Source organism: Vanessa cardui, chromosome 11 (assembly GCF_905220365.1).
Source record: "Vanessa cardui chromosome 11, ilVanCard2.1, whole genome shotgun sequence".
Lineage (NCBI taxonomy): Eukaryota > Metazoa > Arthropoda > Insecta > Lepidoptera > Nymphalidae > Vanessa > Vanessa cardui.
The window spans coordinates 540962-561710 of record NC_061133.1 but is presented as its reverse complement, the minus strand read 5'-3'; the positions used below and the strand labels follow the sequence as shown (position 1 = coordinate 561710).

Sequence of the window (20749 nt, the reverse complement as noted above, 5' to 3'; positions counted from 1 at the left end):
TATTAGAATATTATTAAAAATCTTATAATAGTTTGTAAAAGGAAAAAAAAATGATCATGCAATCTATTACGTAATGACTAATTTAAAGAAAATAAATTTTAATTGTGAAAATTTTCTACCGAAACTACGAGCTTTTAGATCTTTTAATTGTCAATCTAAAATATTTAAACTTCTAAGCAGAATAAATAAAAATCATTTTAGTTATCAGAGTGAAATATTTCAGTTGTGAATACTTAAAATATATATTTACAATTGTACTTATATCGGCCCAATTTTTTTAGCTGAATAATCGGGCGCGAAAGCTTCGTCATAGGAATGCTTGAAGATGATTGGTTGGAAAATTCGAAAGTACCAACATAACGAATGCAAGTACAATTTGGCTATGTTGTCAGAATTATTACCAGTTGTGTAGGCAGGTAAAATTCGTCGCTTTGCTGAATATAATTTATTTTTCTTTAATGGTTTTCACTACGATAATGATAGAATATTATCCATAATAAAAGTCGTGAAAATGCTTTATTTGTTAAAACAACGAAAGGTAAGTGATAAATTAATGTTTTAGTGTTTCAAGAACTTTTCTTTTTAAAAGGTTGTGGATCTGCAAAAGTAGCTGCACAATTGATAGAGTGCGATACTCGCGAAAGAAAAATGTAATATTTTCTTTCTTCATAATATATCACGAAATAAATTTAAAATCTAGTATCAATATTTAATATTTAATTTTAATAACTTTACAACTGAATGGAAAACATTAAAGAGTAGTGCGTCTATACGATTTTTACTTTACAATTTTTTATTTTTATATGCGTTACAGGTCACCAATAATGAATTGTAAAAGATAATTAAACATCTGTAATGGTGTCGCTTACGTTTTTGTTAACGAGAAATGGAGAGACAGCAGTGTAATTCACTTCAAAACTTTGATGACCCGAAAACAGAAATTTTGAAAAAAAGATTATTAAAGGCAACCAGCACTTCCGCGAGTAGTAATCTTTCTCAGGGCAACTCGCAGCATAATGTGCTATTGAATACGTTGCGCGTGAGTTATAATATTCTAATAATACATTAGGGGCAAAGTAATTGTCTTAAATGACATTGTTTACCATTTTTCAGGCGCCAATATCGAGCAGTATGATCGTGTCCTCAGTGCAGGCGCCGCAGAGCTCTATGCCTATTACTCACAATTTAGTTACTCATTCTATTGCTCCTGTAAAAATTCACGCAAACAATTCACCATATCCACTACAGTTATCCACTGTTCATGTTCCGGTTCAAATACCTGGTTCCACGTCTAATATTAATGTCCCAGTACAGTTGTCAGGTGCATCCAGTGGTATGCCATTACAGATAGCTCCAGTAAGTCTTCCTCTGCAAGTATCTGGTACCACTAGTGTCCCAGTGCAGTTGCCTGCCGGAGATACTATTAATGTTCCCTTGCAAATTCCATCTGCAAATCAGAATATTCAACTTCCAACTCTACCGTCTATGCCTCTCTTACAAACACCCACGCAGCCACTACACAATTCAATAATTCATTTGCACATGGGCTCGAATCCCCGAGCAACGAATATAGATGGTAGTATAGACATGAACATGTCAAGCTCCACTCAACTCCAACTCACAGATTCTGTTAAAATGAGCAATGCCGCATCAATGTCTCAAGTACAAGTTGGATCAAATTCAACTGTGATGCAAATACCAAACTCATCAAATAATCCTATTCAACTGGCTCTGCCAAATGCTGGAAATACTGGGGTTCAATTAAGAGGCGCTCCCAGAAGTATGCCCCATGTGGTGTACATACAGACTCCAACAGGACTGAAGCCGGTATCTAGTACTGAAGTCATTAGTCAGGCCAGTACCAGTGGCAATCCACCTCAGATTATAGTTAGAAGACCTGTAAGTATTTAAATCTTTTACATAACATTTTTATATTTGTGTATTAACTTGACACTTATCTATGTTTGTGTGCACTGCTAATGGGGCCAACACTTCTGCTTGGGACATTATCTATGTTATTGCATTTGGTTTAAAAATATTTTATAAAATTAAAATGTTTAAAGCAAAGAGTAACTTTTAACAAAAATATGTCAGTAGAAAATATTTCACATATAACATATTTTTTTCATTAAGTCTTTAAAAAATCCTAACTTTATTTTATATTAATAAGGTTTAATGTGAAGTGTTATTTTTAATAAACATTTATTTAATGAAATTTGTAACATATGTATGAGGCAGCTATTTCATATTTTAATGCAGAGTTAAGACTTTCAAACTTCTTTCAAATAAGGTTTAACTGAAATTTCTTTCAAATTTCTTTCAAATAAGGTTTAATTGAAAAGTAAATTTTATTTTAATGGTGAATTAGTAATGAATAAATTAAAACATCTGTTTTATGACATAAATGAGAAAAAAGTGAAAATATTTAACACATTATTAAGACGGATTTCATATACACTTTTTATACTGTTAACATGAGGTGTATTCAAAAATTAAAGTATGAAATTTCTTAAGTCAATTCATGAATTTCTTTTATATTTCCAAAACAAAAGCCTTATTATGTTAATTTTAATAAGATAATGAAGTGAAGTGAAAGATTTAATTAACAAATAATTAAAAAAATATTAGTATTTTGCTTACATTTAACTTCTTATCAAGTTTATTAAATTTCACACCTTAACCTAACAGGTCCAGACGTTCAGTTTGATCTATTTTTGTAGATATATTGATCAATTAGTTATTGAAGTGCTGTCACTGCGACATTAGATATATATATCTCTTTATTTACAAATCATGATATGATTAAAATAAAAAGTATGACTATTAAAGTAACAGTCTGTAAATATACCATTGCTGGACTTAGGAAGGATGCCTGCTTACAGAATCATATTTTGAATATTTATTTATATGATTGATGTTTTTAAATATACTTATATGCATTTTACACATCTTTCAAAGTTATCTATTTTTTTCATTTTTATTTTGGTATGTTTTATATGGTCATCTTCACAACTTTACCTATGAATTTATTATATATTTAAGAATTAAACTTATTTATAAATATAATACAGTTCTTCGCTTGCTTAATGTAGTTTTATGTTTCAGATAACAAGCAACTCAAACATTCATTTAATATCGAATGTTGCGCCGAAACCGAACATAGCGCCCAAACTGCCGGCGCCGAACAAGTCGTCGATCCTGGCGCCGGCCAACGCCACGCAGCCCATTGTCATCCAGAAGCCGAAAGCGAGCGACAAGATGATGGTGCCCGTCAGCATCGCGCCCGGCGCGCCGCCCAAGCAGGCCATCGCCTATCTGAGTTCCGTTAAAAAACCGAACACGAAAAATATCACTGAGAACCAATCGATTCTCATATCAAGCAATCAAACCAATGTGAATTCCAACAATCAAAAATTATATTTAACTCCGATGATGCCTAAAATACAGAACACCAAGTTCATCGTGCCGGTGACTTTACCGGCTACCATGGCGTCGAAGGGGCCTATAATTAATCTTCAAATAGCTAATGGGCAGATTCAAAACGATCCCCAAGGAAATATAACGGTCATGAGAGATACGACTCCTATGGAAGCTTCTGAAATGCCGCCCTTGGCCAAGATTGTTGTCATGAATGGAAAAGATACTTGCATGACGAATAATTCTAAAAGTGAAAAGGGTTATGCGGTATCGATAACGGGATCAAGAGCCGAGCCCACCGGCGAGCAAGGGGAGTACACACTGTCGATACCCGAAACAAATGCGTCAATGAATGATGATATTTACACCGTGTCGATAGCGGATGACGAGGGCGGTCAGACGCGAGAGAAATCTTTCACTCTGGCTATCCCGGAGAAGGGCAAAAGCTTACTGAACAGAAACGTTATTGACAGAAACGATTTGGGTCCCGTTACAATCGCAGCTCCTGCAATCCTGCGTCGCTCGAATTCCGATAACAGTGAGAGGAAAACTGCCAATGCGAACATAAAGCGCCGTATTTCGTTATGTACGGAGAACCTTTCGAACAAAAACTTGAAATTAACTTTACCTCAACCGAAGATTATGAACAAATCGAAGGATCACGTCGACGGAGACGTCAACGACGACCATCGGGTGCCGTCCTTGTTCTGTGATGAGAAACTCGATAAAGACTTAGAGGCAAAGGTCAATTTGGGAGACTCGGATCCCGAAGATTATAAGGATAAGATGGAGATTAAGCCTCTCGATTTAATGTACCTTCCCAAAGCAGAGAACTGCACGACGAAAGACGAAGTGAACGGGAAAGATGGTATTAGTTCAAAGTTGGAAGAAGACCCTCCAGGACTCATTTGGAATAATGGAATTGCACAACTCCGAGGAAGCAACCTCCATTTCCAGACTAATGAATTTGGTCTCATCGATCTAATAGAAAATTCGAATCAAAATGTCATGGCGAGCGCGGGGGCCAAGTACCACACCCCGCTCAAACAGCGTATTGAGAGAAACAGGGACAAAAAACCTACATCTCCTGAGGATTTGTACCGCTGCGACGGCTGCGGGTGCCACGGCATGGCCGCAGAGTTCATCACACCGAACATCTGCAGTCTGACCTGCCAGAGCGAAGTTCAAAAGGTGACGCAGAAGAAGAAAGACAAGGAGAGAGCAGAACTAGCGAAGAAACGAAACAAGATGAAGAAATTACTGATGCGCAAGCAAACCTCCGACTCCGACCTACTTCAGGATAAGGACGACAAAGTTCCGTCGAAGCATTACGATGCTATATCCAACGACAACCAAATATCGGAAGCGGTGCTCATGAAAATGAGCGAAGACATGATAGAGAACGAGAAGTACCCGTGGATGTGCGGCAAGAACGGGTTCTCGTGGATGCGCTACCTCGACGTGTGCAAGGCCAAGGCGGCGCCCGTCAAGCTGTTCAAGGACCCGTTCCCCTACGGCAAGAATAACTTCAAGGTCGGCATGAGGATGGAGGCGATCGACCCGCAGCACCCGTCGCTGTTCTGCGTCGTGTCGGTGGCGGAGGTGCAGGGCTACCGGATGCGCCTGCACTTCGACGAGTACCCGGACATGTACGACTTCTGGGTCAACGCGGACTCCATCGACATCTTCCCGCCGGGCTGGTGCGAGAAGAACGGCAGGCCCCTGAAGCCGCCGGCCGGGTACGACCCGTCCTCGTTTTCGTGGCCCCTCTACCTCAAGCAAATGCGCGCAGTCGCGGCGCCCCGGCAGCTGTTTCAACATATCACAACTGCGGTGAGTATCGATGACAATAATAATTGTAGTAGTTCGAGAGCCCAGAATAACAGCTAACGTACTCCACGTTAGCTGTTATCGTTAGGAGGGTTTCTCAACACTGGTTAACACTGAAGCACCTTTATAGCTAAGATGGCCCAGTGGTTAGAACGCGTGCATCTTAACCGATGATTGCGGGTTCAAACCCAGGCAAGCACCACTATATATATGTGCTTAATTGTGTTTATAATTCATCTCGTGCTCGGCGGTGAAGGAAAACATCGTGAGGAAACCTACATGTGTCTAATTTCATCGAAATTCTGCCACATGTGCATTCCACCAACCCGCATTGGAACAGCCTGGTGGAATATGTTCCAAACCCTCTCCTTAATGGAAGAGGAGGCCTTATCTTAGCAGTGGGAAATTTACAGGCTGTTACTTTACTTTACTACTTTTACAGCTGCAAGTGTCGTTGCAGATGATAAAGCCGAACGGGTTCCGCGTGGGCATGAAGCTGGAGGCCGAGGACCGGCAGAACGAGCTGGTGTGCGTGGCCACGGTGGCCGACATGCTGGACCAGCGCCTGCTGGTGACGTTCGACAGCTGGGACGACGTGTACGACTACTGGGTGGAGCCCTCGTCGCCCTACGTGCACCCCGTGGGCTGGGCCGAGGACCACGGCCTGCCGCTCACGCCGCCCAACTGTGAGTACATTAGCCTAGGTCGCCATTTGTCTTTGCTTCAAACGTTTTCACATATAAAGAATACGCGTGCGCGTGCAGAGTATAGAGTGCGCTACTCGGAAGCCACGTTAAATTAGTATAAAAGTATATACGCTTTTATAAAGATCGGCTTTGCATGTTTATGCACTTGTCGGCGCAGAAACTTGACCTCCGCTGTCCTGCACTGTTTTTTGGTTTATTTGTTTTGAATAGATCCAGCGCATCTGGAATACTAAGCAGTGTATAAAATAGGCCCCAAACTTTGGCTCACTGGAGGTAATTAATGTACTTACTTGAAACTACATATATTGATTTATAAGTGAGATGATCCCGTAAATAGTAATAGTTCGGTATAATAATTAATTAATTATTCAGTAGCCAGTGAAAAAATTTTTTAAAGTGAAATAGAGACATGTAACGTCACCTTAAAAAATGCTTTACAGATCAATGGATTTTAAAGTGCTTGTTAAAGTGAGATAGAGACATGTAATACCTTAAAAAATGCTTTATAGTTCAGTAGATTTAAAGTGCTTATCATGTGCACACTCAGCTAATTAAAGCAGTTTTGGTGAACTCCAAAATGTATTTTATGTCTAGTAGGCGGCTAAAATAAATTAATCAGCGGGTAATGTATATGGCAGCTAGAAAATAGATTTCATACAAAATTAAATTAAAGTAATCAGCGACTAAGACAAATAAACTTTTGTTTATTAAATAAAAATGTAACCTAAACTTACCAATATCTAATATTGTGAACCTAAGACTGTTATATATTAAGACTATTTTTTTTTTCTAATTACATATTTCGAGCTATACCAAGAATTGATGTTCGATTTTTTTAAACGGTCCACCTAAACATTACACTCAAAATAATGTTAGAGCTGATTATTTTTAGTACAGTTAACCAAATATTAAAATAAATACAATTACTTGATATGCCACGAATAAGCTGGTGTGGATATTTTTTCTAAGGCTCTACAGCTAAATAAATTACTTAGCTTACTTGTTTTAACGTTTTGAATACAGATACATGAGAATTCAAAAAATATATTACATTTACGACAATACGTACTAACTATAATCAAAGGCGACATGTTAATTACCAAAGTTGGTGGAGCATCTAAGGCATTACTAAAAATCCTTACCACGTGGTAACCATCATATGTCCATATAAATAATTAATTTATAAATAAACATTAAAAGTTATCAACGTGAATATTGTGGTGATTGAAAAAAAAGTTTCTAGAGTTCTTGTCATCAAACAAACTTGTATACTTATCATTAAATAGATCACGTTGTGATAACTCCTGACCGATTTCGATCACGGCGGCTTATCGCCAGAGACAAGTGTAGATGCAAACAGGTGAAATCCCTATTCCCTTATCATCCGATGAAACACACTCAACACGACTGGCAAGAGTCGAGGCGCCAGACCAACCGCTTTACGCGTTTTCCTCAGAACAGAAATGTACACTTCGAACTTGAGACTCTACGTTACTTCTGAAATATTTCGACAGAAAATTCAATACTTTAGTGCAGCGGTCGGCAACACGCGGCCCGCGAACATCTTCCTTGCGGCCCGTGAATGTTTTGTAAAAAAGTTGACAATTATATTAAACATACAAGAAATAGCATCTCAGATGCAACCTCAGACATGACACTAAAATTTGCGTAAAGTCAGTTTCCTATTTAGGTCGTTTCTTTATTTTTCTAAGTCCAAACATATAAACACAATGTAAGTATTATGTGCACGAATTAAATTCTGTATCTTTTAACAATTTTCAATAGCATTTTTCTTTTTTCTATGGAATATGACGAATTAACACTAATTATGCGTAGGTATATTGGGCTTCCAAGGTTATCATGACTGCGGCCCGCCTATACTTTATTTTGCCACCTTGTGGCCCTTGCCTACCAAAAGGTTGCCGACCGCTGCTTTAGTGGGTCCACTCTATCACATCTAGCTATATTTGATTCTAGCCTGAATAAGACAAAAGCCAAGCGAACAACATTTGACATCGACGCGCGATATCATTGGTCAGTTTGAATAATTTATGACGTTCAATCGATTATGAATTTTCAAAAAATTGGGTTTTGTACATCTACGAAGCTGTTATCGAAACTTTGAAAGTAAAATAGAGATAAGTATTCAGTAGATGGAAGTTAACTAGAATAATGTTGTACTCTACGATCGCCTCCTGACTTTTTCTATTCAATATATTATGTAAATCACATAAAATACCTGCTGAGTTTCTTTCACTGGTTCTTCTGAGGTATTTCAAATCAAATCAAAATAAACTTTATTCAAGTAGGCTTTTACAAGCACTTTTGTTAATCGTAATTTTACAATTAAGTGAAGCTACCACCGGTTCGAAAAGTAGATTCTACCGAGAAGAACCGGCAAGAAACTCAGTAGTTACGACTTTTTTAACATTTAAAAAATACAAAGTCAATATATTTTCTTTTCGGAACCGGTAGTAGTGTTTAATTTAACTATGAATAAGTAAGCGTAATGCATCCATATTTAATAAAGGAATTAAATACATACTAAATAAAAATTGTTCGTAGTACAATATAGCCGGGGCTATTAGGAAATCGCAGGAAATCAAAGTAAATCTAAGATATTTTTATCTTTATTCCTTCTTCGATTGGAGTAGACTAAAGAGAAACGAGGCAATTAGCATCATGTATACGTAATATATGTACATTACAAATTTCAAGTAAATGAAACAGCGGGACATAGTTAATTAGTTAATTTAAAATATATTATTCATTCATGATCTTGTAAAATATAGTGTAATATTCTGTTGAATAAGGCTATTGTATATTATAAAGAATATTAATAAAAAAAACGTTATTATAACAGTGAAGGTCGCCTGTTTGAAACTGGGAAAAAATATTTATTAGCTTTATAATTTTATATAAACTCCATTCATTTACTTCATTCTTTGACTTAAAAATGTGTCGCAAACTTTTAGTGAATGATGAATTAATATAATTACAAGGTAAGTAGGTTTTACTTACATAGTAAAAGTGAATTATGAATAAATTCAAATTAGGTATTAATTTTTTTGGTTAAAATATATGGGTAACAAAAATAAATCATATAGAAAATATATTTGGACTTTGCGTTAATAATCATTACAAAAAACGTTTTATATGGACTATATGTGGCAGAATGAAAATATTTTTTTGGTTAAAGAATATATTCAATTTTATGACTTTATCCAAAACTACCAACAAGATGCTCAGTCAGATTGCTGTTACAAAATAATAACGGATACAAGTGTGTATAAATTAAAGATAAAAAATTCTAAACCAGATCCACTAGTTAGCAATACCTTAGTCGTAGTAACAGTTTACTTCTACGTATTATAATTACCTGATTTCTGATATGAATTTGATTTCGTTACAAAAGACAACCTTGGTTAAGTAACTGTTCGTAGTCTTATTAATATATTACTGCTAACTTCGCTACTCCGACCCCATTAGTGATTCCATAACCATTGAGCTTTTTTCAGACATTTAAGCTCCTTCAAGCATGGTATTTGATTCGTATTTGAAACTTCATGTAATTTTGAACGTAACACGATGGTTTAGTTGTAAACGTTATTAATAAAAAAATGGTCACGTGTGAGTTTGAAGAAAGGTTCCGCAAAATATAAAATGCAAAAAACATATTTATATTGTATAGAAGCCCCAGTTAAATAATCATTTTATTCTGTTCTAAGTATAAAATGTATGGCATATAAATATATATGGCAACAGAAATATATCATCTTTAAAAACTTCATGAGATGACACAATGAAATGAGGTAGGTACAGACTGGTGACTTCGGATAGATAGCGAGCGGAGTCTTGTATTAGGGCCCCTTTTAATACTTAGGTGAAGGACCTCTAGAAAGGCAACCGGAGCAAGGATTATAACCTGCGTATTTTATTAATAACACTTATTCGGCCAACCAGGCCTCTTCTAATTAAAATATTACGTATGTATCTTCTACATTTTCATACACATTATAACGTAATGCCGGTATGTAGGTAACCTTGTGCAGACGCACGTGCTCTGTGCAGAACTTATTTTAGAACGCACTCAAACTTGTTCCGTTATCAATGTCGCCTCGATTTTGATTTAACACACGTTAAGTAATGATTAGCCGTGATCAATGCGTAATCTGCCCGAGAAAATGTCTTTTATAGTATAAAGCTACCAAATTTAGATGTCACTCGGTTCATTTAAAAACTATAAACCTTTTGTACCATAATAATAAACTCCATAAAACCTATAATACTCAGAAACATTTTTATACAAAATATAACGTACGGTTATTTGACATATTGATCTCAACTTTATAACACGCTCGAGTATAAAACTTGTCTGGTTAAGTTTAGTGTAAATACATATAACATATTTTTTTATATATTGATCTCATTATATTTTGTTATAGTATATTGCTGTAAAAAAAAATAAAATTTTGCATAGGAATTATTGTTACTTTATTAATATCTGTTTGTTTTTCCTGATAAAACAAGTATAACTAAAATGTAGTAAACATTTATTTGCATATTTTCCCTTTGAATTTCTACGACGAAAAGTAGAGTAGAAGTAATATGTTGTGATTGTCACGTTGGCAAAAAAAAAAACTATTTATTTCTATCCCGAGGATGCCTTTGAAACGTGATCAGCTTTCTGAAGGAAACACCTAAAATTCTTCCACGAAGAGGATTTGCTATCGATTTGACATAACGCATATGTTATCCTAATAGTGCTCCACTTTCCCGAGGGGTGACACTTTCTTACCGAGTTGCTCCTCTCTCAGGAAATGGTAGTAACGCGTCTTGATCCTTGGGACGATTCCGACTCCGCCCGAGCTAGTTGATAAGGTCGGTGAGTATAGAGCAAAATGACAATCGAATCGTATGTGTCCTATTCCTGCATCATGTAGGCTTCCTCACTAACTGAATATTCCAGGCAATCAGTGCAACATACTATTATATTAGGTATATTTGGGTTTCAAATGGTAAAATGTGTATCTAACTTTTTATCGCGGTTTAGAGTAAATTATTTAAAAATACAAGTAATAACGATTTAAAAAATAAAAACGCTTTTAATTTATATTTTATAAAATTGTAAACATAATTTATAAATTGCATAGAATACAGATCTGTCTATGGTTTCAATAACATTCACATTAGTTCGTTTCGCTCTTTTCGTCATTATTTTAATTTTATGTCACTAAACATGCCTATTTACGAAAATATGTGCTCGATAGATATCTAAGACAATAGAGCGATCTTAAGTTGCGAATTCCCTAGTTGTACAGCGGTTATAAATATGTAGTTCAGTATCTCGTATCACAATAAGGATAAATGAAAAACATTTTAATCATCGGTCGCTGTTTACGAACGAGTCGACTTCGCTATCAGTGTGCAGTCGAACGCTGCCGATGAGTGTATAGAAAGTTGAATTCTTAACTTGTCTTCTCGTATTTTATTAATAGAATAATTTCATTATATAAATAATACTTATGTTTACATCCTGAGTGTCCAAATTGTAAAGATGGACGATACGGATCTTCTGTGAGTAATTTTATGATAATTATTCGAGTTTCTTGCGTTTTAATTATTATATCATAGTCTATTTAGGTTTAATAAGAACCTCCTTTCACTGGTGCATATCAACGCGCAGAGTCTACCAGCTCATCATTCTGATCTTCTCACATCCTTTGACACTAGTGTAGTCGATTGCATTCTGGTTTCTGAAACATGGCTAAAACCCTCCCTACCGTCTATTTCTTGCTCTCTACCCGGCTACCAACTGTTTCGCCACGACCGCGTTGGGCGTGGTGGAGGTGGAGTGGGTATTTATTTGCGCGGAGATATTCCGGCCAATATTACTCTCTGCTCCCCTCCACATTCTGTAGACTCTATAGAATATCTTTTTTTAAGTATTGAGATACATCATAAAAAAATTCTACTTGGTGTTCTTTACAACCCTAGTGACAAAATTAATTATTTTAATGACCTAGAAAACATTTTAGCAAATCTTTTACCGAACTTTGATCACGTAATATGCATGGGCGATCTAAACACGTGTATATTAAAGGGCGATTCACGAGCACAGAAACTGAATGCATTGCTGTCTTCTTTTAATTTACATTTACTTTCAATGTCTTCGCCCACTCATTACTTTCCTGGCTGTAAGCCTTCATTGATTGATTTGATGTTTGTCTCTAACCCTCATTTTGTTATTTCTCACGGTCAAATGTCTGCCCCCTTTTCCTATCATGACTTAATTTTTCTTACTTATAAAGTGCGCCCTCCTAAGGTTAGAGGCAAAGTATCTATTCAGCGCGATTTCAAGCATATTAACCTTGAACGTTTGAAAGAGGAAGTAAGAAATATCGACTGGTCGTCACTACTATCTTCGAATAACATTGATGCCATGGTCAACGATCTAACTACTGAACTGATTCGTATATATGACATCCATGCTCCTGCACGACCAGTGCGGATGAAGCATGCACCAGCTCCCTGGTTAACACCAGTAATCAGAAACACCATGGTAAAACGCGATAAAGCGAAGAGTCGATATAAAAAGTATCCATCTGAGGAAAATTTTGTAGAATATAAAAGATTGCGTAACATCTGCAACAGAATGTGTAGGGACGCAAAACGTCGCTACATTCACTCAACAATTAAAAATCTCTGTCAATCCCAAGTTTGGAGTTTTTTAAGGTCAATGGGTGTGGGCAAAACTCCTGTAGCCTGCCACAGTTCCGTTGACCTTAAAGCGCTAAATTCTTTCTTCACTAGCCCTCCCACTACTGTAGATCCTATAACGAAATCAGAGACTCTTTCTTATTTATCTTCTCTTGAACCACCAAACTGTCCCTCTTTCTTTTTCCAGTTGGTTTCTGAAGATGTTATCAAGAGGTGTGTCCGTTCTATTTCAACCAAAGCCATTGGTAGCGATAGCCTCAGCCTTAATATGATTCTACCAGTGTTGGATGACATTGCACCAGTGATCACTCACATTATAAATTATTCACTTTCATGCAATGTCTTCCCAACACTCTGGAAAAGGGCTATCGTTATACCTCTTCCCAAAACCAGCAATCCTACCTCTATGACCCAATATCGTCCTATATCTATCCTCCCTATCCTCTCTAAGGTCATTGAGTCCATTGTACACGAACAACTTTATTCCTTTCTTACAACTTACAACCTGTTATGTCCTTTCCAATCCGGTTTTCGTCCATCCCACAGCACTGTTGGTGCCTTGCTGAAGATAACGGAGGATGTGCGGTGGGCTATGGATAACACCAAGCTCACTGCAATTGCTCTATTGGATTTTAGCAGCGCCTTCAACTCCGTTGATTTTGACATACTTCTTGGTACTCTTCGAGCAGTCAACGTCTCTCCTCTTGTTATTAACTGGTTTCATTCATACCTTTTCGGACGCCAGCAATGTGTAAAAACCGACGATTCCTCGTCAGATTGGTTAGAGCTCACGGCTGGTGTCCCTCAAGGCGGCGTACTTTCACCTTTACTGTTTTCTATTTTTATTAATAACATTTCCCGATTTATTACTTCTCCCTTCCATCTGTATGCAGATGATCTACAGCTTTATCGACATTTTAGTTTGGCTGAGCTACCCAGGGCTGTTGATTTATTGAATATGGACCTGTCTGCTATTCAGTCGTGGGCTAGATCTTTTGGCCTTCTTGTGAATCCCAAAAAATCACAAGCCATAATTGTTGGCAGTAGCAGGCTTAGAAGCAAGCTAGACTGGGGGCTAGTCCCCAAACTACTTTATGACGGGATTCCAATTTCTTACTGCGATTCAGTTAGGAACTTGGGTCTTGTTATTGACTGCAATATGTCCTGGGTGGCCCAAGTCAATGATGTTAGCAAGCGGATACACTACACTTACCACTCTCTTAAACGTCTCCAATACTTTCTCCCTTTCAGTACAAAAATTATGCTAGCGCAATCTCTTCTTCTACCAATCCTCGACTACGCTGATGTCTGCTTTTTGGATGTGACTGAGGAGCTACTTAATAAATTAGAGCGTCTTCAAAACCTGGCTATTCGGTTCATTTACGGCTTACGTAAATATGACCATATATCTGCATTTCGTACTCAACTTAAATGGCTCCCTATCCGCCTTCGCCGTGATATGCACATCCTTTCAGTCCTCTTTAATATTCTTAATGATCCAAATTCTCCTGCTTACCTTCGCTCCCGTTTCAATCTTCTTCCTCCTTCAACACGTTCTAGACGTTCCTGTATTACTTCAGAGTTAGAAGTGCCTAAATGTAATACAAAGTTTCTGCTTAACTCCTTCACGGTACGTGCAGCAAATCTCTGGAACAGTCTCCCAAAATCCATCCAAAAGAGTCCAAATATCAACCTCTTTAAAAAAAGAGTAAAAGAGCACTTTCTCTCACAACTTTCATAAATTTGACAAATTTACCATTATCTTTTTTTTTATTTATTTATTTATTTATTTATTTTTGTACGGTAGATATATTTATAATATTTGTGTATCTAGATGTAGTATAAGTATAATAATTTAATATATATGTATTTATTCTATTATATATATTTATGTAAGCGTAATATATACTATATTAATATTGTTTCTTTTAAATAATGTTACTAAGAGTATCTAATGTTGCACTATTTATACCTGCTATATAACACTATCTCTTACAGCTGTGGGTTGGCTGGAAGAAATTTCTTTTAGAAATAAGCCCGCCATTGTAAACAAAAATTTCATGTTTAAAATTTCTGTGTAAAATTTCTCAGTGCAATAAAGAGTATTATATATTTTTTATAATGAGGAATTATATGAAAAGGTGTTTAGTTTCTAAAACTTTTTTGTTGTTAATTTTTAATATTGACGAGGTTAATACTTTATTTCAAGGTTAGTAATGTGAATATTTTAGATATGTTTAATATATGCATATTATAGACGCTAAAGACGCAGTCGTTCATTGATATGGCGTTTCTTAAAAGTTGGTACGTTGCGATCATCACGTAACATTTCAAACTATGTTAAAATATTTATTTCTGCCTTCCCGCCAGTTACTGTGCATAAACATTACATTAACGAGCGTTTGATTATGTTTATATGCGTACATTATATCGATCTTTTTAATAGCTATTTGTCCAGCTGTTCATTCATGTTTTCTTATATCGTATTTCGGCAATAGCGGTCAAAGTCAGACGCGACAAAAGTATGCGAAGATATATTATTCAGTGCAGGCGTGTGTGTGCATTTGCATACTTATATGTTATTGTTTTTATGGTGAACGAATGAATGAATTATAGCTTGACGCGTTTTTCGAGGCACCGATATCTTACTTACTCCAGACTGGCACTGAATCATTCATCGTATCCGAATTCAAGACCTCGTTATTTGTAAAGATTCCTCGAAACAAGACCAACGAGGCAGTATAAAGCCTATTCCAATGAAGGAGGAGTACCGATGAACTTTACATTTTCCATTCAATTTGCTAATACCTCTGAATAATATCGCTCTTCAGACAGTTTTAATTAATGTATTTTTTTATATATTAATGAAACTCTACACTACTTTATATTTATTTCCAAGGTATATGTAACAACTTATTACCGGTATACATTATTTTATGAATTTCTAATGAATACCATAGACTATTCAAGATCTCGTCAATTTAATAATAAATAATGTTTATTTTTTACTTCTGTGATATTCATAGAGTAAGGAAGAATTATTCATAGACATTAATTTATGAAGAAAATAATAAATCTACGCATTCGTGTATTCCTTATTAGCCTATTGACTGATAGAGAAGCCCATCTAGCATTAAATCCGTCATTTGTAGCTTTAGCTTTTTAAATTTTAAACCATAAACCTTGCAGTTTGAGGTAGCACTTTTTAATGGTATTGTTATAAAGAACTGTTTTAAATGTCTAGACTAGACCGAGGACTAAAATATTATTGATTATTTAAATAAATATATATATTTTTAAAGGAATGAATAATACCTTTAAAACTTTACATGAAATACAACTCTGGGTACAAACCACAGGAAATAGTGTGTATTTCCTGTGGATCAATAAGCAACATTGATAGAGATAACGCTTAACTTACGAGACGATATAAAAGGATTTCTAAAATTTGTCTTACATTAGTGTTACAAAGGGTCCAGTAACATTTCATATGGACGTTTGTCAATTTCTTTTCGTCTTTACTTGCTCTGATGAAATCAATTTATCGCTACGAACAAAATGGCTTTTTAACAAGATCAAGATACACTCACATTTGAGATGAGTAAAATTATTCCTGAGACGCTGATGAAGACCGAAACAAAGTCAGGGACACTGCTAGTGTTAATAAATTACATTAAATGCGAGTTGCATTCAATGTTATTTATTAATACCGTTCATCCGTGCATCTTACGCGTTACGAGATTTTCTGCAAAATAAATAAAGTGAAGGTGACGCTATACAAACTATCAGTCTGAACGTACAAGTAAATAATGTAAATTCCGCGTTTGAAATGATACAAAAGCATTGTCATTAGTGAACATTATAATTACATTAAATATTGTTATCGCGCTGTACCCATTACTTAGTCGATCTAACAATGCTTGTTCGGAACGCAAACAAAATGTCCGAACCTATGTCAAAACACACGTTTCTCACGGCATCCGCTTCGATCGAATTCGTTCTCAATCCTATGTCTTGTGCTGTTCAAATATCTAAACTATACGAAAGATATACCTGTACCTAATAGTTATTTACAATTAGTAGGAGATATAAATTTATTTATTTTGACTTCATACGCATATTACCTAAAATATTAGCCGGCGACTTCTTAAGGTTCCACCTTAAGTTCGATATTTATAAAATTTCCACTAAATTGATTTAATATAAGGAATTACAATTTTTGCTTGATTATATCCGTATTTGTAAACCTTAATTTTTTTTATTTGTTTACAGATTACAAGGACCCAGATTCGTTCTCGTGGGAGAGCTACCTGGCGGAGACGATGTCGAGCGCGGCGCCCCCGCGTGCGTTCAAGACGCGCCCGCCCGTCGGCTTTAAGCCCGGGATGAAGTTAGAAGTCGTAGATCGTAGGGTAAGCTAATTTGAACTTTATCACCGCTAAATAAGGTGCATGTTATCAATGAAATTACTTAATGTTGTTAACAAATAGATATGTAAATTGGAAGAATTTTTAAATAAAAATGCTTACGTTATAATTAAAAATGTTTGCGGAATATAATGCGAATGATTAACGATTGATCTTATCACAACAATCAATGAAACTTGCAGGTGCCGTTCCTAATAAGAGTGGCGACGATAAGCGCGGTGAAGGGCCACCAGGTGCGCGTGTCGTTCGACGGCTGGCCGGAGGAGCTGTCGTGCTGGCTGGACGACGACTCGCCCGACATCCACCCCGTCGGCTGGTGCCTCAAGACCGGACACCCGCTCGAGCCGCCGCTCAGTGAGTACCAAGCGCCGACTTAGAGGTCCCCGAGCTTAAAATGATATAATAAAGCTTATAAAATTAATGCAATGAAGAAAATGAATTACTATTTAAATTTCACGTAGACTTGAACCTCCCGTGCTGTCGATAATCATTTGAATGGTTTCGTAATGTTGAAGTATCGTGTGTGCCCGCAGCGGCGGAGGAGCTGCGCATCCAGGGCCCGTGCGGCGTGGGCGGCTGCCGCGGGCTGGGCTCGGCGCGCGGCGGCGCGCACAAGCAGCACGGCGCCGCCTCCGCCTGCCCCTACCGGCCCAGCGAGCCGCCGCCGCTGCCCGACCGCCTGGCGCCCGGGCCCGCCGCGCACGCGCTGCTGCCGCTCAGGTGCGCCGAACCCCGCCTCCCCGTCGCCGACGCTGCGCTGGACCGTGTGTGTCAAACTTACAAGTCAATCTTTTTGCAGGGCGCAGAGTAAGCCGAAGTCTATTTCTACCAGTACGCCCAATAGCGACGTGCCCAAGGAGAAGTGAGTGTTGCATACTGACGAAATTGTTTTTATTCATTATTATTTTTATGTGAGTACATGTTTGAATCGTTTCGCAGACCGCAGCGAGGACGACCTCCGAAGCATAAAAGGGTCGAGGAAGTCGCTAAAAACGAACCAGTACGTATCGACCACTAGATAAATGATATAAATTCGTGACTATGTAACGCACGAACTGCGATAGTGTATTCTGAGTATTCCTTTAGGTATCGGATGACGAATCAGTATCGAGCAGCGGCGGCAAGCGCTGGCGGGGCAGCGGCAGCGAGGACAACCGCGCGCTGCGCTCGCTGTCGCGCCGCGACACGTCCGCGCCGCGCTCGCCGTCGCGCCAGTCGGCGGCGCCGCGCTCGCCGTCGCGCCACTCGTCCGCGCCCTCGCCCGCCCACCGCATGTTCGCGCTGGCGCACCAGGCGCCGCACGCGCCGCGCGCGCTCATCGCGCGCCACATGGCCGACCTCGCGCTGGCGCCCGACCCCGGCCTCTGGACGCAGGTGCGTGTCGACACTCGCTGCCGACTGTCGACTGGCGATTTATAATAATATCATCCTAACCAGTTTTGTAAATGACCAGTAGGTAATGAAAATATATGCATGTGCACGGTTTCAAATCTGTTACTCATATGCAGTTATTCATAAAGATTGGCGTCATTATTTTTCTTTTACTATTTTTTATTTTTAGTAAATTGTGTGTGTTATTTGCGTTATTTAATAATATTGCTAACATTGGCCGTTTACATTACAGAAGGAGGTGGCGGCCCTGCTGTCGCGGATAGCGGGCGCGGCGGTGGGCGCGGCGGCGGCGGCGGCGCGGCTGTCGGGCGCCGAGCTGGTGATGGCGTCGTGCGAGGAGCTGGTGCAGTGCCTGCGCCTGCGCCTCGGGCCGGCCGTCAAGGTGTACGCGACGGTGCGGCACCTGCGCGACTCGCTGTCGTGATCGCGGGCCCTCGCGCACGCGCTCACCGTGCTCGTCTAGTCGTCCACGTGTCTCGTGACATATCATATTGTGCTGTGCCTTTACATGCACTCTTCCGATCGGTCATTATGAATTATTATGACGTTTTCGATTTTAGATCGTGATCAGAGTGGTACTATACAGTGCTTATGAGTATAATTAGTGTAGTCTATAAGAATAGATATATATTGTGTACAAAGCTAGGGACTTGTGTTCTATTTGTGGATTTTGTAAATCATGGACTTTTACTAAATGTGTAATTGTAAATTATAAATAACATTTACACCACACTAAAGTGTATATAATGTGCGCATTACTTGGTAGAAAATAGGGCTTGTGAGGCCCATGGTCATTAATGTTTTCTATCTATATAAGTTCTCGTTGTTTGTACAGATTATATAAGAACTTTTGAGTCACTTATTTTTGACTGTCATAATAAGAATAGAATCGAAGGTTATTTTTATGAAATTGTGTTAGGATATAAATGTACACAGATGCAATAATAAAATAATATATTTCATCTATTAATGTCATCCTTGTTTCAAATAAAATTAAATGTAAATTTGTTTAAAGAGTCATTGTTGAAAAAATGGTATAGAAAACGTATTTTTGTATCAATTGCTATTTAGAAAATTATATTTTATTCAATTGAAAACATTTTTTTAATAAAAATATAGGAGTCAATTTCTTTGACAATATTAGGCTGTATAATATTAGCTCTTCCTTCGCTTAAGTGAGCCTTCTAATCTAGCACAAAATGCAAAAAATTATTCAAGGTTTGAGGTTGTGATTGTATACAATAAGTGAGGCAGTCGGGGAACACTGTTTCATACTACAACTCATTGTGACATCAGTGTCCTAAAATATAACTGTTTTTAAACAGTTCTTAAAATGCTGTAAACCACATTTCAAATTATACTGATAGCGTTCTGTGATTGCCACACTGTATCCTCTTGAGAAAAATATGAATCTAGTAAAAAGAAAAGTATTTTGTTAGGTTTTCCTGAAAACTCCACATCGAATAGAAATTATTTTTGATCTTTTTAAATCAAATATATTACTATTTGACATCCTGTTTCCAATGGTACGGTGACTTGTGAAATCACTAAAGATTATTTAAAACTCTTAAAAATTAAACAGAGCCTTTCTTTTACATTAATGGAGTACATTTCTTAAATCAAACCAAAGAAGGTTATAAATATTTACCATTATTCTTAACACACTGTATATATTAAAACCAATTATGTTTTGGTTGAGTCGACTTTTACGTTTATGAATATAATTATGTAGATATTTATTATTAAAACATAGTGCAATTTAGTATTATTTTAGCATTCAATAAACTGTATATTAGATGTCATAAAATATTTTAGGTTTTGCTCTCATGGAATTAAACTTGCTAAAGTATATGATGCTTTATGTTTTTATGTTTTAATTTAATTCATATGGGGCCTATGTGCAAGTCAGAATTATGTTATAAACTGTCTACATTTCAATATCCGTGCTGTATAGTTTTTTTGACTAATGATTAATAAATTATCTGTATTTATAAATTATGCCACTGCTATAGTCTAAGTTGGATTTGTTGTCATTTGTATATATCAGTACATAGAGAATGATTGTGGGCTCTGTTATGTTGCAAAGGAGTTATTATCCTTGTTTATTTGGATAGAACTTGTACAAGGTGTGAACATCGACATTTCATTTGAACTTTTCAAAGAAAAGATAAAATGATCAGCAGAATGAAATAGATTTTGGTCTAAAGGAGTTTATTTTAATTATTTCAGCTATACCGTTTTTGTATGTTTTTTGTT

The 20749-nt window shown here is 37.2% G+C and overlaps 1 protein-coding gene across 1 annotated transcript; it reads left to right on the top strand.

The window, feature by feature from the left end:
• Window positions 1-377: 377 nt before the first annotated feature.
• Window positions 378-20702, top strand: LOC124533452. The gene is made up of 12 exons (XM_047108732.1): window positions 378-538; window positions 815-1039; window positions 1114-1899; window positions 3106-5250; window positions 5708-5933; window positions 16947-17086; window positions 17284-17455; window positions 17635-17821; window positions 17901-17963; window positions 18041-18101; window positions 18188-18475; window positions 18726-20702. Exons 2-12 carry the CDS (start codon window positions 887-889, stop codon window positions 18915-18917), a joined length of 4413 nt encoding a protein of 1470 aa, XP_046964688.1. The 5' UTR covers window positions 378-538; window positions 815-886; the 3' UTR covers window positions 18918-20702.
• The last annotated feature ends 47 nt before the right edge of the window (window positions 20703-20749 follow it).

What these genes read in the sequence shown, in the direction of transcription:
- LOC124533452 (XM_047108732.1), top strand. Translation starts at nt 887, where the DNA reads ATGGAGAGACAGCAGTGTAATTCACTTCAAAACTTTGATGACCCGAAA. An exon ending in TAGAAGTCGTAGATCGTAGG is followed by an intron (nt 17,087 to 17,283) that starts GTAAGCTAATTT and finishes TGAAACTTGCAG; the next exon opens with GTGCCGTTCCTAATAAGAGT. An exon ending in CCCGCTCGAGCCGCCGCTCA is followed by an intron (nt 17,456 to 17,634) that starts GTGAGTACCAAG and finishes GTGTGCCCGCAG; the next exon opens with CGGCGGAGGAGCTGCGCATC.